The 17,349-nt window shown below is 43.5% G+C and overlaps 3 protein-coding genes across 3 annotated transcripts in view; 2 read left to right on the top strand and 1 right to left on the bottom strand.

Moving 5' to 3' along the window:
- The window catches only part of ephb4a (eph receptor B4a), a 108,740-nt gene that overhangs the window by 25,953 nt on the left and 65,438 nt on the right, over positions 1 to 17,349 (bottom strand). The window contains exons 5-6 of the mRNA XM_084320566.1: positions 5,171 to 5,295; positions 458 to 623 (exon numbers count right to left, since the gene is read on the bottom strand). Of these exons, the coding sequence (XP_084176692.1) occupies positions 458 to 623; positions 5,171 to 5,295 (291 nt within the window). The remainder of the gene's footprint in view (positions 1 to 457; positions 624 to 5,170; positions 5,296 to 17,349) is intronic.
- LOC311233788 (gamma-aminobutyric acid receptor-associated protein-like) lies at positions 6,908 to 7,276 on the top strand (the record flags this gene model as incomplete). Its single annotated transcript, XM_084320808.1, has 1 exon — positions 6,908 to 7,276. One exon carries the CDS (start codon positions 6,908 to 6,910, stop codon positions 7,274 to 7,276), a length of 369 nt encoding a protein of 122 aa, XP_084176934.1.
- LOC311233787 (gamma-aminobutyric acid receptor-associated protein-like) lies at positions 8,079 to 8,447 on the top strand (the record flags this gene model as incomplete). Its single annotated transcript, XM_084320807.1, has 1 exon — positions 8,079 to 8,447. The coding sequence occupies one exon, from the start codon at positions 8,079 to 8,081 to the stop codon at positions 8,445 to 8,447; it is 369 nt and encodes a 122-aa protein (XP_084176933.1).

Raw genomic sequence — 17,349 nt, 5'->3', positions numbered from 1 at the left:
GGGGGGGAAACCCTTGCGAGCGCGGGGAGAACATGCAAACTCCACACAGAAAGGCCTGGGAGATACCCCACCTGGGTAGGCTACCTGGCAACGCGGAAACCTGGTCCCCAAGCGGGAATTGAACCCTGGACCTTCTTGCTGTGAGGCGACAGTGTTAACCACTACACCACCGTTTGCATGTTGGCTATAACCTGCATTCTTTCAAATGTATAATTAATCAATAAAACAGATATTTAACACGGTTGGGGAATCCCAAAATCTAAGATGTCTTAACTGGCCCTAAGAGCAAATGTTTTGTCTCAAGTCCGTTGGAGAATGAGACCCATTGACATTTGTAGAATCTAAGTGTGAACCCTGGTGATATTGGAATCTAAGTGGAAACCCATGGTGATATTGAAATATGTGGAATCTAAGTGTGAACCCTGGTGATATCGCGGGTGTGAGTCCTGGTCCTTACCGTCCGGCAGGGTGCGGAACACGGCCACGGGGCTGAAGCTGCCGTAGCCGGCGATGGTTCGAACCCGGACCTGCACCTCGTAGTGCGTGGCGCGGCGCAGCTCGCTCAGCACCACCTGGTTACCGTCGCTGTCTCTGTAGCGGCACTGTTCCTCGCTGTGACGATCCTGACGGACAGAGACGCACGGGGTGGTCAGTAAAACTACACTATACATAAACAGGTTGTTTTTAGTAATACTGTGCACAAGCATTACACTAGAGAGGTTCCAGTAGTGGGGCAGCTTGAATTGCCAGGTCCAAAAACCAACGCTTTAAGGAGATCTTTTATTTTTAGAGCATTAACTCTTTGGAATAACCTGCCTCAAAACCTCTGCTGCATTTACAGTAGATTCACTTTTAAAAATAATCTTAAATTGTATTTAACACTAAAAAGTAAAGTATTTTTTTTAGTTTTTTTTTGTTTCTTTGCGCGCATGTAATTTTAGCCATCTTAATTGTTAGTTTCATTATGCATTGTGTGTCGAGTACTGACTTTTAATAATTTTGTTTTGCAATAATAATTGTTTTTGTATGTTTTTTTTGGTGTGGACCCCAGGAAGACTAGCTCGTTGCTATGGCACCAGCTAATGGGGATCCGTAATCAAATCAAATCAAACACGCGTTAGAGGTGTCACTCACGCTCCTGACGGACAGACGCACGGGGTGGAACACGTGTTAGAGGTGTCACTCACGCTCCTGACGGACAGACGCACGGGGTGGAGAGCGTGTTAGAGGTGTCACTCACGCTCCTGACGGACAGACGCACGGGGTGGAGAGCGTGTTAGAGGTGTCACTCACGCTCCTGACGGACAGACGCACGGGGTGGAGAGCGTGTTAGAGGTGTCACTCACGCTCCTGACGGACAGACGCACGGGGTGGAGAGCGTGTTAGAGGTGTCACTCACGCTCCTGACGGACAGACGCACGCGGTGGAGAGCGTGTTAGAGGTGTCACTCACGCTCCTGACGGACAGACGCACGGGGTGGAGAGCGTGTTAGAGGTGTCACTCACGCTCCTGACGGACAGACGCACGGGGGGGAGAGCGTGTTAGAGGTGTCACTCACGCTCCTGACGGACAGACGCACGCGGTGGAGAGCGTGTTAGAGGTGTCACTCACGCTCCTGACGGACAGACGCACAGGGTGGAGAGCGTGTTAGAGGTGTCAATCACGCTCCTGACGGACAGACGCACGCGGTGGAGAGCGTGTTAGAGGTGTCACTCACGCTCCTGACGGACAGACGCACGGGGTGGAGAGCGTGTTAGAGGTGTCACTCACGCTCCTGACGGACAGACGCACGGGGTGGAGCGCGTGTTAGAGGTGTCACTCACGCTGGTTCTGTCTCCCCTCCCAGGAGGAACCCTTTGGTTTCTTTGCACGTTATTAACTACGGCGATTGTAGCTGCAATTCTGCAAAAAAATCTCATTTCAAGACAACGAAGCAACAATAGTATTTTTTACGAGGATATTATTATTATTATTATTTTGCAACAAGATAGCCTACATAGAACATAAATAGCCTGTCTCAGACTGACTCACGTGCATGGTCCAAATTCCAGCCTGGGGAATCTCCCCGAATTGACTTTCCACCAGCAGGGGTGCGTTGCTCATGGGACGGGGTTGCACGCTGTGCAACCGGCTCTATGCATGGATGTGCCCGCGCGTGCACACAGGAATGCGCTGCACTCGACTGATGCGCCAACTCGCTAAGTACCCACCTGGCTACTTTGCATAAGAATAGCGCAGGTCGTCAGGTGTGTTCAAATACGTCCTCAGATACATTCACACAAAACTTGTGAATGAAATGTGTTACATTCCATTCGTAGAGGCAATTAGGCATTGTCTTTAGTCTGTGCGTATGCGAGGGAACATTTATGCGCATGCACGGGAGCTCGCGCGCACACATGGCGTCATTAAAACACAGTGCAACCAGCTTTGAAATCACCAACGCAACCCTGTCCTCCAGTCAGTCGGATTTGTATCCAGGGATGGGGAATGGCTTCTTTTAACCGTTACGCGAGGTGGTCAGCCATATGTCGACCCGGTAAACTTCTAACGTTAGTTAGCAACACCACAGTGGTGACTCGCCAGTCCTCGTATACAGTAGCTATCCTCAATGCCTCAGGATGGGATATGGCACGCTGGCTCAAGCAGGTGCATCATTTGCCGAAATCCTTTGCCGTCAACCATATCGATCATGCCGTTTTCAATAAATGCGCAGACTGGCTTGGGTTATTTTTTTCAAAATCAACGCTTCTCTTAGCCTGCTTAACTTTGCAAGTTGCCGTCGCTCATGTTTTTCCCCCTCACTTATTTTCCAGACACAGAGGTAGTCGCTTCCTCATCATAGTTATATTCCGCCCTCTATCTGTTCATTAAAACATGCTTTGAAAATAATAATAATAATAATAATAATAATAATAATAATAATAATAATAATAATAATAATAATAATAATAATAATAATAATAATAATAATAATAATAATAATAATAATAATAATAATAATAATAATAATAATAATAATACATTTCATTTATAACACACCCTACCTTCCTGAGAATCTCAGAGTGCTAAAATACACCATTCTACTGATGGCTGCAATGTAATAAGAGACCGACAACATTGCAACATGTAATTTTTTGATCGAGTAAATCTTCGATTAATTGTTAATTGTTAACATAAGAGGAAACATCAGGGATATCCTGACACAACTTGTATTTATTCTTACCCTGCCTACTCTTTTACACTGCCTATCAAATTCATGTGTCGGTTATTGCACTTTTTACTTCTTACTGATGACTATTTTTAAACTGAATCATTTTAAACTATTCTTATTATTTGCTATGCTCGCTCATGCCTGTATTTTTTTTATTTTTTTTATGTCCGTCGGTTAGTGCACTTTTGAATTACTGAATAGAGAGCCTATTAGGATGCTAGATCCTAATGTGAAACACTATGCTGTTAGTAGAACCAGGTTAACTGTGTCCTGGCTGTAGTAGAACCAGGTTAACTGTGTCCTGGCTGTTAGTAGAACCAGGTTAACTGTGTCCTGGCTGTTAGTAGAACCAGGTTAACTGTGTCCTGGCTGTAGCATTGTAGAACCAGGTTAATTGTGTCCTGGCTGTAGTAGAACCAGGTTAACTGTGTCCTGGCTGTTGTAGAACCAGGTTAACTGTGTCCTGGCTGTAGTAGAACCAGGTTAACTGTGTCCTGGCTGTTAGTAGAACCAGGTTAACTGTGTCCTGGCTGTAGCAGTTTGGTTTGTTAGAACAGACTGTAATCTTATGCTTATGGCAGATCAATCAGCATGGATTGTCTGTAAACTTTAATACATGGCAGTTTGGTTTGTTAGAACAGACTGTAATCTTCACTTGCTTATGGCAGATCAATCAGCATGGATTGTCTGTAAACTTTCACTTGCTTATGGCAGATCAATCAGCATGGATTGTCTGTAAACTTTATGCATTGTTGTCACTTGCCATATCTTGCTATGCTCGCTCATGCCTGTATTTTTTATGTCCGTTCTATTTTATAATTTTTATTTTATTTTATTTTATTTTTATTTTACTATTTTTAAACTGAATCATTTTAAACTATTTTTACTATTTGTGTTACTGAAAACTGTAAGCGGAGAGCCTATTGGGATGCTAGATCCTAATGTGAAACACTGTGATTCTACCTGTCTATCTTTTTATGCTCGCTTATGCCTGTATTTTTTTACTGTTGTGAAGCACTTTGAACTGCAACCTCTGTATGAAAAGTGCTATACAAATAAAGTTATTATTATTATCCCTAGTTGGAACCTATGGAACCCGTTCTAGTGACTGGCTGGTCTTTAAGGTCCCTCTAGTTTGCTCTGAACAGGGTAAATCTCCATTTTGCTATGATGCCCCTCAACGGTCCTTAAAGCTTGAGATTCTCCCCTCTGTTGCAGAGTTTAAAACCTTGATCTCAAACCTTTTTCAATCAAGTTGTACGTGTTTTAATTTATTTGTCATCCTTGCTTTTTGCCTGGCCTTGTTATCTTATTGTTATGATTTGATATGCTGTGTGATTTGATGTGCTTTTTTTTTTACTTATCTCTGTATGTACACTCGATGTGACTGTCAATGAGGGAAACCTCCGTTGCCTTTCGAGTTGAAATAAAGGTTTGAAATTAAATGAAATATATCTTTAGTTGCGTGCGTCTGTGTGTTCTTTTTTCTTTTTTGACTTTATCTTTTCCCCCCTTTCTTTTTCCGTTTTTCTCCCATCCCAATGTTAGTCGTTATGCCAATTCCCAATCCCCTACCTGGTCGTTGCTCTGCCCCCTACTGTCGGTCTGGGAGGGCGGAGACTATCACATGCTTCCTCCGACACATGTGTAGCCAATCCCCACTTCTTTTCACATGGCAGCGCGGACTCTCACTGGGGGAGTGTAACGTGTGGAGGACACTACCTCCCCCAGGATTCCACCTCGCTGTGCAGGCGCCCCGACCAAACTGTAGGAGTCACTGTTTTACAATGACCAGGACCCACCCTCGCCGGGTTTTCCCACCCTCTAACACTGCCAATTGTGTTAGTATGGACGGTCGGCCAACCCCCGGAAGCACCACAGCTGGATTAGATCCCACTGTCTCTGTGGTGGTGGGCAGACGCTTGGACCGCTGCGCCACCCGGGTCTGTGTGTTCTTACCTTCTCACAGTAGCGTAGCTGGTACTGCAGGATGGTGTAGTGGGGCTGAGCGGGGACTGACCAGTGAAGGGTCAGGCTGCTCTCTGTCGACAGACTCTTCCCGATCACAGACACCAGCGCCGGCACTGTGGAAAACACATTAAGTGACAGGAAATGTCAGTTCTCATGCTTCTGTCTCTCTAGGCCCCTTCTTCATTTCTCCTCTAACGGGACCATACTATACCAGCCTTTTTGAAGTGTGGCTTCCAAGTCATTCTTGCCTTGATACACAAATCAACGTGGCCTTATTTCTTCATAATCTATTGATCTATAACGGTACATATGCATTTTTGTATATTGTATATTTTGTATAGTGTTTGGTCTTTATTCTTTTTTTTTTTTTACTATATGAAGCACAATCTCAGGAGGCTCATACAGAACCAAGCGTTTCACTGTAGTGTACATTATGTGACAAATAAAACAAAACGTGAAACTTGATTTTGATAGTTATTTTCTGTTGATTCCATTGGCTTCTATAGTGCATCAGAAAATGTGTCTTAATCACACAAACTGAAGAGTCACCACATTTCTACTAAAATGCCAAGTTAACATCTTATGTGTCACTTGTTTTCAGAAAGGTTTTGGCATTGTGATATAATACAGTAGCCTATCATTGTGATTGTAAGAGCCAAAGCTATATTTAAGTTATTGTATTATATGAATGTTTAATATTGATTGGATTTAGGGGCTGTCTACACGAGCGCTGGGTTTAATGTAACCGTGATTGTATGTGCGCAGTTGGACTGTTCGCCGACACACAACCGGGGTTTTGCTACACTGCAACCGCTGTCTTTGAAAACCGGAGTCCAGGGTGAAGTTTTGCGCACATCCCGGTTTCAGTGGGTGCGTGTGGGCATAGCAACCGAGGTTATTCCCAGTGTTTACAGCAGAGCTGTCCCAAGTAACGTTATATGAAAATTATTGTAACAAACTTTTGTTCGAAACGTATCGTCTGTGTTGAAGAGTGTTGTGATCGACTGATGATGTCTGTTGTCGCATTCCTGACCTGACCAGAGTAAAACCTGTAGCTGCGGCTAAACTAAACTCATGTGTTGTCAAGTTATTGTTAGAAGGAACCCAGTCCAGACTGCATCCCCTTAACAATTGTTTGTATTGAGCCGTATTGTATTGTACCCATTCTGCAATCTGTTAAATAACGTTTGCATCCATTCATTCTACTAGCGTTAACGTTACCACATTATTACGTTAGCATGTAAGCTAACAAAATCGCAGATGCTAGCCTCAGCTAGCCTCGATGCTAAGTATACATGGAGAATGCCATTCACATTAGCATGTAGCTAACAACACCGGAGATCTTTTTGTGAGACTAAACTATCCGCTCTTGGTGGTAAATTGGCTTACCTCCCTCTCCCAAACCGATCTTGTATCTCAATGGGACTTCCTGGTTAAATAAAAAATTTAATAAAATAAAATAAAGAATTTGAGATTGCATCATTCCAAATCGCGATTTCGATTTAAAATCGATTAATCGTGCAGCCCTAGTCATGATAGAACGTTCTGGAACATTCGTGATGTCACCGTATGATGTCATAACCGACATTCTAGAACATTTGGGTCTCTATATAGCCACGATTCTCTGTGGCAGTTTGCATCTTGAATCGGACTGAACAGGACTGAAGGGTCGTATAATACCTCTCTCAGAGTGACCGACTAGCTGTCTCTGTCATTTCTCTAACGATGAAGTTCCAGTACAAAGAGGAGCACCCCTTTGAGAAAAGACGGTCCCAAGGCGAGAAAATAAGGAAGAAGTATCCGGATAGGGTCCCTGTAATTGTGGAGAAAGCCCCCAACGCCAGAGTAGGAGATCTGGACAAGAACAAATATCTTGTCCCCTCTGACTGGACAATGGGCCAGTTTTACTTCCTCATTCGGAAAAGAATCCACTTAAGAGCGGAGGACGCACTCTTCTTCTTTGTAAACAACGTCATTCCACCCACCTCAGCCACCCTGGGACTGTTGTATCAGGAGCACCACGAAGAGGACTTTTACCTCTACATTGCCTACAGTGATGAGAGCGTGTACGGGGACAGCCAAAGGGAAATCTGATCCCACCACCATCACTCCTGCCCACCCCTCAAAGCCCTCCACCACCCATTGAAATATTAAATAGAACATAGAACATTCTAGAACGTTTGTGGTGATGTCATAATAGACTTTCTAGAACATAGAACATTCTGGAACGTTTGTGGTGATGTCATAATACACTTTCTAGAACATAGACCATTCTAGAACCACAGTGTGACATCATGATAGAACGTTCTGGAACATTTGGGTCTCTATATATAGCCACGATTCTCTCTCTGTGTCAGTTTGCATCTTGAACCGGACTGAACAGGACTGAACGGATGTACTCAACAATCAAGACTGGAGCCTGCATTTCTCAACCAAGGTGCTAAGCCTTCCGGTTTGCTGTGGAAAGAGCCAGCAAGTGGATTTACGGCTTTCCAGTGTGGAGGAATTTTCATGTGTCGAGTCGACGGTGATTTTGGAGACTGGGAAAATACAGTTTTCTTAGCTTGTAGTAGTGACGTGAATATTTAGGAAAGTAGCTTTAGGACCACTTCTTTAAAGAAAGACTTCGCTGTGGAAGAGAAATAAACCATTTGGATATCTTTGTTTTACACTGGAGCGGCTGTGGACATTATTTTTCTTTATCAACGAACGTACTACTCACAAGTAAGCAACTTTAACCAGTAGAGTGGAACGTCGGCCCTCATATTATGCAGCCAGTAACGTTTGTTGTTTTTGTCCTGCTGTGTCACTGAATCCAATTGCTCCTTGAGGAATCCCGGTCGTATAATACCTCTCTCAGAGTGACCGACTAGCTGTCTCTGTCATTTCTCTAACGATGAAGTTCCAGTACAAAGAGGAGCACCCCTTTGAGAAAAGACGGTCCCAAGGCGAGAAAATAAGGAAGAAGTATCCGGATAGGGTCCCTGTAATTGTGGAGAAAGCCCCCAACGCCAGAGTAGGAGATCTGGACAAGAACAAATATCTTGTCCCGTCTGACTGGACAATGGGCCAGTTTTACTTCCTCATTCGGAAAAGAATCCACTTAAGAGCGGAGGACGCACTCTTCTTCTTTGTAAACAACGTCATTCCACCCACCTCAACCACCCTGGGACTGTTGTATCAGGAGCACCACGAAGAGGACTTTTACCTCTACATTGCCTACAGTGATGAGAGCGTGTACGGGGACAGCCAAAGGGAAATCTGATCCCACCACCATCACTCCTGCCCACCCCTCAAAGCCCTCCACCACCCATTGAAATATTAAATAGAACATAGAACATTCTAGAACGTTTGTGGTGATGTCATAATAGACTTTCTAGAACATATTTTCATGTGTCGAGTCGGTGGTGATTTTGGAGACTGGGAAAATACAGTTTTCTTAGGCCCCGTCCACACGAACGCTGGGTTTAATGTAACCGTGATTGTATGTGCGCAGTTGCACTGTTCGGCCACACACAACCGGGGATTTGCTACACTGCAACCGCGGTCTTTTGAAACCGGTGGCCAGGGTGGAGTTGTGCGGTTTTGCAGTTGCGTGTGGGCATAGCAACCGAGGTTATTCCCAGTGTTTACAGCAGAGCTGTCGCAATTATTCCCCATGTTCACGGCAGACCGCGGGGTAGAGAGATTAGAGCAGAGCCAACTACACCAGTGTTTACAGCAGAGCTGTCCCAAGTAGCGTTATATGAAAATGATTGTAACAAACTTTTGTTCAAAACGTATCGTCTGTGTTGAAGAGTGTTGTGATCGACTGATGTCTGTTGACGCTCAGAGTAAACATGTAGCTGCAGCTAAACTAAACGCATGTGTTGTCAAGTTATTGTTATAACTTATAAGGAACCCAGTCCAGACTGCATCCCCTTAACAATTGTTTGTATTGAGCCGTATTGTATTGTACCCATTCTGCAATCTGTTAAATAACGTTTACATCCATTTCATATCGGTAACGTTACTTCTTCTTCTTCAGTTAATTAATGGCAGATCGCGACCCAACAGGAAGTTTAGTGAGCGTTCAGTCTTTTCTGATTGGTTGAAATGGCCTTCATGTCTGAACAACATCGCCGCCTACTGCTTTGGCATTGTATTACATTGTACTAAATGTATCGGTTGCTGGGTTCCAGCTCTGCCCGTGAGTACGCAGTTATACACGGTTGTCCACCTGTGTTCACCGTGTGGACGGAGTTTTATTTTTTCAAACTTCGGTCATATTAAATCCAAACTCTCGTGTGGACAGGGCCTTAGCTTGTAGTAGTATTTGTAGTAGTGACGGGAATATTTAGAACAGTAGATTTAGGACCACTTCTGTAAAGAAAGATTCGCAAATAAACCATATCTTTGCTTTGCACTGGAGCGGCTGTGGACATTACTTTTCTTTATCAACGAACGTACTACTCACGAGTAAGTAATTTAACCAGTAGAGTTAGAGGGATTGTCTGCCCTCATAGTGATATAATACAGTATCATTGTGAACTCATAAACAGTACTGTATATTTGTAGATCTGGTATGTCATAAATGTCTAGATGCAACAGTACTGTCTACCTGTATGTCATGTATGTCATATATGTTATGATCAATCAATCAATATAATACAGTATCATTGTGATATAATACAGTATCATTGTGATATAATACAGTATCATTGTGATATAACACAGTATCATTGTATATATATTGTATATTGTTTTTTTTTATCCACTTTTTCTCCCATTTTTCTATATTTTCTCCCATCCCAATTTCGTATCATCCAATTCAACCCTCCCCTGTCACGAACGCTGTTTCTTGCCTCCCACAAGCCGGCTGCAATGTGGACTAAGTCATACATAGCACAAGTCCCCTCCGGTACTTGAGGTAACAGCAGTCGCATCTTTTCACCTGCGCAGCTCGATCTCTCAGTGGCGAGGAGTAACGCGTGGGAGGCTCAGCTGCCCCCGACACTTCCTGATTCTACTGCGCAGGCGCACCAACCGACCTGTAGGAGTCGCTGTCCACAACGCCCGATCCCCACCCATCAGTTTCCCACCCCCTAATACGGCCAATGTGTATTAGTACGGACGACCAGCTAAACTGAAAGCAAATGTGGAGCGCTGGGCTCGAACAGGCGAGCCCAGCGTCTCCAGATTTCGTGGCGAGCGCCTTGCCCACTACGCCACGTGGTGGGCAATATATTGTATTGTATATAACACTTCCTGCGGGTCCTTCAGACCATTATCCCTCCTGAATGTGGATGTCAAAGTGTGGGTGAAAATGTTGGCAGGTCGTCTAGAAATGGTTCTTCCTGACATCATATTGAAAGAGCAGACAGGTTTTTATAAAGGGACGTGATTCTTTCTTTAACTTACGTACCCTAATAAACATTATTTATTCTGATCATGTCACCAAGCCCCCTGAAGTTGTCATTTCACGGGATACTATACTAACCCTCAGGCATTATTTGGTCAGACTATTTTGGTCTTTCATGTGGTACTGCTCAGGGTTGCCCTTTGAGTCCCCTGCTGTTTGCTTCAGCGATTGAACCCATTTCAATGAAGTTATGTTCGTCACCTTATTCCAAGGTTTTCATCGAGAGGCACAGAACATTGTGTGCGCCTATATGTTGACAACCTTTTACTTTATGTTATGAAGATTTATTCCTCCTGTAATCGTGATTCTAGACAAATGTGGCTCCTTTTCGGGGTAAAAACTATATTATCAAAAAAGCTAATGTTTCCCAATTACAACAATTAGATTTTCAGAGATGGAATAATTTACCCCTAACTCTAACTGGCAGAATTAATACAGTAAAAATTACCATCCTTCCCAAATGTCTCTATCAATTCCAAACAATCCAACTGTTCTTTTTTCAATCTCTAAACAAACAGATGCTTGACATCCACAAATCAGTAATACTGCTTTACAAGAATGCAAGAATAATTCATTATTTATACTATTATTTGGCAGCTAACATTAAAAAAAAAAGTCTGGTATCAATCTGGTTGTTGCCTCCCTTAAAATGTGGTGTCAATTTCGGCGTCATTTCAAATTCTCCCCTGCTTCAACTTTCGGTCCCATCACTTCCAATCACCTGTTCCCCTTCCTCTTTAGACTCCGCCTTCTCTCTGTGGAACAGGAAGTGAATCGCTTGCTCTCGTGACCTTTTTCCTGCCAATACTTTTTCTACCTTTGAGTCTCTAACGAACAAACATGATCTGTCACATCTACACCGCTACAGTTATCTTCAGGTATGGAACTTTGTAACTAAGTAACTCAAAGTAAACAATAGATGCGACGGCTGTAGCCACGCCCCCTGCCAACCTTAGCCACGGCCCCTGCCAACCTTAGCCATATGTTTTATTTCTGCTCCGAACTGCAATCATCCTCGGATACTGTTTATAATTTTTTTTAATCCCTATCCACCAATTAGATGTGATTGCATGTTCCTCTCTAATAGCACGCAGGGGGATTGTTTTGGCCTGGAAATCATCTAATCCCCCAAGATGTGACATGTCCCCCAAAAAAAGTTTCTTGGAGAAGTTTGGAGAGAGTCAACTTTCTACTCAAAGGGGCCCAGAGAGAGTCCCAGCCAGATGGCGACCCCACAAAACATATGGAAGAAAAGTTGAGATCCAAGGCAGCTCTACAATTTTAAAATGCCTTTATTAATTGGCTTACATTATTTAGAAACTTTTAAAATACCGACATGTTTCGGCCTACACATGGCCTTCTTCAGGGTGTTGTAACTGTGACAAAACAAAACTGTAACTAAATAAAGAAAAAAGGGAAAAAACAGAACTCTGGGAGAGACTAATTATAATGGACAGCTGGTGTTAGATGGATGAAGGCATAGCATATTCTTAACTTGATATAGTTAGAATACAATCTACTTATAAGCTACAGTATGTCTACGTTGAAGGAATATACAATAATACTAAAGAAAAATAAAAAAAAATTATATTATCACACTCAAAATATTGTAACAACATAAGGAAATGAGTCAAATCAAACATAGAATAGATCAATAATATCAAAAATATCAAAAACAACAATGTAAGAGCATTGAGTAATGCAAGACAAAAAATACTATTATATAATGTAACCTACTTAGCCTATAGAAGTGACAACATGTCCATAGAGTCATTTAAACCTGCAAAACATATGTTGGCAATCTCTGGAGAGAGAGTAGCATCTTTACTATTTATTATCTCTTCCTGAGCACCCCCCCCCCCCCCCCCCCTCTCTCTTTTCCTTTTTCTTCATCCTCCTGTTTTGGGGGTGGTATATGTGAATGGGGGGTGGGCTAATGTGTGAGGGAGTAGGGGTCAGCTCGTGATTTTTTTTCGTAGCCGCAGTTTCCGGAGACACTCTCTGATTGGCCACTGACGTTTCTGGTCATGTGACATGTGCGCCAATCGTGTGACGGCAAGTTCTGCGCCTATTTCCGGGTCTAACAGCCTGCAAACTACCTAACGCCTGGTTTATCACTGGTTAAGCTTAGGCGACTCTTTCGAAGTTGGTTAAGGTTAGAGTTTGGAATCAGGGCTGGTGTTCTATCGCCCTGCTCTAAGACAAACTCTAACCATAACCAACTTTGAAAGAGTGCATAAGCTTAACCGGTGAAAGAAACAGGCGTCACACGATTGGCCGAACATGTCACATGACCAGAAACGTCAGTGGCCAATCAGAGAGCGTCTCCGCAAACTGCGGCTACGGAGAAAAATCATGCGGGGTCAGCACAGTCGTCTATGCATCGATGTGTGTGGGATGCTCTACAACAGCGGTTCTCAAACTACGGCTCACGACCCAAAGTGGGGTCGCGGGTAGGTGACAGTGGGGTCGCGCATTGGCAACAAAAAAAAAACTCAGATCGAGTTTTCCACCCGGCAGCTGTGTATATTTGCCATGTCTCGCGACTCTCGCCCCTTCGTTAATGGAGGCCGACACATTCCAATACACATCTCACTACACCCTGCGCATTTATAATCGCGGGAGCGGGGTCTGGTCTTTTGTGTGTAACCCAGACTCGCAATTGATAGGTTTGTTGTCAGAAGCGGTGCTGGTTGGCCGCGATGAAATGGGCTCTGCCTCTGATCTCGAGGCAGAGTATTCGCCTTTGTTAACTCGGAGAAGAAGCGCGGATTTTCCTTGCAGAGAAATATGCTGATAATGCGCTGGAAACTCCGTTAGTGGCACTCCAGGATAATCAGCAGAGATTTGGGGGTATTTACTCAGCTTGATGTAGGAACAGAATGCAGCCAGGAGGCGCTCAATGATCTTTCGTGTGACGAGCTACAGAAAGTCAAGTTCACTGGACACTGGACAGGCCCTCGCAAAGTTCTGGATATCAGTCCGGAACGAGTACCAAGTGTTGTGTAATGCTGCGCTGATAAAGCGTGTCCCCTTCGCATCAACATACCTCTGTGGATTTTCAGAGTAGAAGCGGATCTCTGCCAAAGCGCACGCGAGCGCATTTTCTTTTCATGTTCTTGCAACATATTTTGGCTAAATATGCCTCGTTTTATAAATGTGTATACAGAAACAATTCTATTGCTTTTGTTGATAATAATTATTCATTCATTTAATTGATAACATAGTGCTGTAATTTGGGCGGCTACGTGGCGTAGTGGGCAAGGCGCTCGCCACGAAATGCTGGAGACGCTGGGCTCGTCAGTTCGAGCCCAGCGCTCCACATTTGCTTTCAGTTTAGCTGGTCGTCCGTACTAATACACATTGGCCGTATTAGGGGGTGGGAAACTGATGGGTGGGGATCGGGCGTTGTGGACAGCGACTCCTACAGGTCGGTTGGTGCGCCTGCGCAGTAGAATCAGGAAGTGTCGGGGGCAGCGTGAGCCTCCCACGCGTTACTCCTCGCCACTGAGAGATCGAGCTGCGCAGGTGAAAAGATGCGACTGCTGTTACCTCAAGTACCGGAGGGGACTTGTGCTATGTATGACTTAGTCCACATTGCAGCCGGCTTGTGGGAGGCAAGAAACAGCGTCCATGACAGGGGAGGGTTGAATTGGATGATACGAAAATTGGGATGGGAGAAAATATATAGAAAATGGGAGAAAAAGTGGATCAAAAAAAAACATAGTGCTGTAATTTCATTTTCTAAACAACGTGCTTTTATTTTGATATTCCTTATCTCCACGTTGAAATTACGCGATACATTAAGTGTGGGGTCGCCAAAAAAAATCCTAAATAAAATGGGGTCGTGGTATACAAAAGTTTGAGAACCCCTGCTCTACAACACGCCTTCCTCACAATACCACAGTAATGGGGCAACAGTGGCTCGAGAGGTAGAGCCGTCTGGTAATCAAGAGGTTCTCGGTTTGATTCCCACTCCTCTTGGGCAGCGTGTTGAAGTGTCCTTGAGCAAGACACTTAACCCCTAACTGCTCCCGATGAGCAGGTTGTCGCCTCCGCCGTCGGTGTGTGAATGTGTGAGTGAATGGGTAAAATGTGAGGAACAAATTGTAAAGCGCTTTGTAAAATAGTTCTATAAAGGCTCTGAACAGGTTAAATCTGCATTTTGCTATGATGCCTCTAGCTCATGGAATGAACTCCAACAGTCCTTAACACATTGAGTGCCAAGGACGAGATTTCTCGTTAGTTCATGCTAACCGTTGAGTGCCAGAGAGAAGAGAGATCTAGTTTTTGATGGAAAATACCGCCGCCTATCGTCTCCGGATGGTACTGCACCCCTTTGGATTGGATTGAATTAAACGCATGGAGAAAAAAAAGTCTTGCTTCCACATTTTACTTGTCAGACAAGTAACCCGAGACAATCGAAGTCATCGCCGACCACCAGAACAGCGGATAATGTGTGTTTTCAGTACCCAGCGTTGGATCAATAAACGTGATCGATATTTGGAATGGCGATCAGGAATTGGAATAATATTTTTGGAGAACATCTGATCTGAGGTAAGGAATCTATTTGACCAGTCTTGGGATAATCAGAGCTTTTTTCACAGATATATCAACGTGGGCCCTATGTGTGTATGTATGTGTCTGTGTGTGTGTGTGTGTGTGCTAATCGGGAAATAGCGTGCATAAGTACACATATACTATCGATAATCTAGCGTTTATTTGAAAACGATTAATAATAGGCCGAAAAATGACAATGTTTTTTGTGTATTCCAGTATATTCCAGTAAAGGGCGATTATCACAGAATCTTCTGACATTTTCTGAAACTTTCAAGAAACAACCATTTTTCAAAATGGTATAAAACGGAAATGAACCGATTAAAAAACAATCTGTTTCGACAATGTTGACAGCAAACAAGTCATTGATAAGCGACGGCCATATTATACACATAGCCATAATTTAAGATATAGTTTATGCGTTCGCAAATATGAGAGCTCTATCATTGAAGTGGGTGTTGGCACGCAACAGGGTTCCGGGGCATCGGACCCTTGCCACTCAAAGTGTTAAAGCTTGAGATTCTCCCCTCTGTTGCAGAGTTTAAAACCTTGATCTCCAACCTTTGTCAATCAAGTTGTACGTGTTTGAATTGATTTGTTATCTTTACTTTTTGCCTTGTCTTGTAGTCTTATTGTGATTTCATTATGCTGTGTGGTTTTATATGCCTTTTTTGTGTTTATTTCTGTAAATGAGGGAAACCTCAGTTGTCTCTCACGTTTAAATAAAGGTTTGAAATTAAATTAACCGTCTGTAGTGTGATAGTAAAGGGTTAACCTTCTGTAGTGTGGTAGTGAAAGGGTTAACCTGCTGTTGTGCAGCAGTGGAAGGGTTAACCTTCTGTATTGTCGCAGTGAAAGGGTTAACCGTTTGGTAGTGTGGCAGTGAAAGGGTTAACGGACATAGCGGTGAAAGTGGTCTGATCTGATCCACCGCTAGGAATGTAACAATCCAATCAGATAATAAAAGGCGGGTATTTCAGGAAGGACTTTACACAGAAGGGGAGGAGCCTAAACACAGGAGCAGCAGCTGACTGTGATATCAGAAGGGGGACAATGAGGGCATGTCCTCTGTTTTGTAATGCATGTTGTGTTATTACAGCTCAGGATGACCATGAAATAATAGCAATACTTTGCCTTATAAGGACTGCTACCTTATCATTGAGCTGTAATGAACACAACACCTTGTCTTATAGGGACTGTTACCTTATCATTTCCTTGAGCTGTAATTAACACAACACAACAGGATTAATGAGCCCGATGACATCACTGGTGGCCATATTCAAACTCATTTACAATAACTGTCAAACTAAATTAATGCGTGCAAAACGGTTTATTAAGAGTGTTTGGAGATGTATGAGACTATGGCTGAGGTTACACCTTTCGTATCATCTTCGTATTGTTTTCTTATACGCATCGCCGCGTATCGCCGCGACGTCATGCGCCTCGAGTCACACTTTCGTTTTTTTTTCGTTTTTGTCAGCCAAGCACACTGATGTAGTACACTGCCAAAGCAGTAGGTGGCAGTAGGTGGCAAACATGAAGGCAATTTCAACCAATCAGAACGAATGTGCCAATACACTTCCTGGAAGGAAGCTCCAGCAAAGAAAAATGTCAACAAGGCAGGCGCCTATGCCGCGCCACCATCTTGCTCAATGCAACATTCTTTTTTCCAGCAAAGCCTATAAAAGTGCAATAAACAAAACGGATACATTCACTGTGTGTTCTGCCTGTCATTTGTTGATGAAACAAAACTAACATCAACACAAGTGACCACCAAGAGCGGATAGTTTAGGCTAAAAAACGATCGGTAGCATTGTAGCATTGTTAGCTCACGCTACTTAGCCAGCATCAAACTGATGATATCGCGAGCTATCAGTAGTTAGATAACATTAGAGACAACGCTGTGTGTATTAAACAAAGGTGAATAGATGACTGGGCCATTTTGTTTAATGCTTCTTAAGTTGAAAGAGGAACTCTGAGCTAACAGGGTCTGAATCCTGATAGCTCACGTTAGCCAGCTGCTCATGCCATCGGTAATGCTAGCAGAATGATGGATGTAAACTTTATTTAACATATTGCATATGGGTACAATACAATACGGCTCAATACAAACAATTGTTAAGGGAATGCAGACTGTTGTAGCTTGGACTGGGTCCTTATAACAATAACTTGACAACACATGATAGCTGAAGCTATTTGGGACACGGAG

Source organism: Notolepis coatsorum (genome assembly GCF_963971535.1).
Source record: "Notolepis coatsorum genome assembly, chromosome: 8".
Lineage (NCBI taxonomy): Eukaryota > Metazoa > Chordata > Actinopteri > Aulopiformes > Paralepididae > Notolepis > Notolepis coatsorum.
The sequence above is the reverse complement of the archived record's forward strand: the minus strand, read 5'-3'. Positions and strand labels throughout refer to the sequence as shown.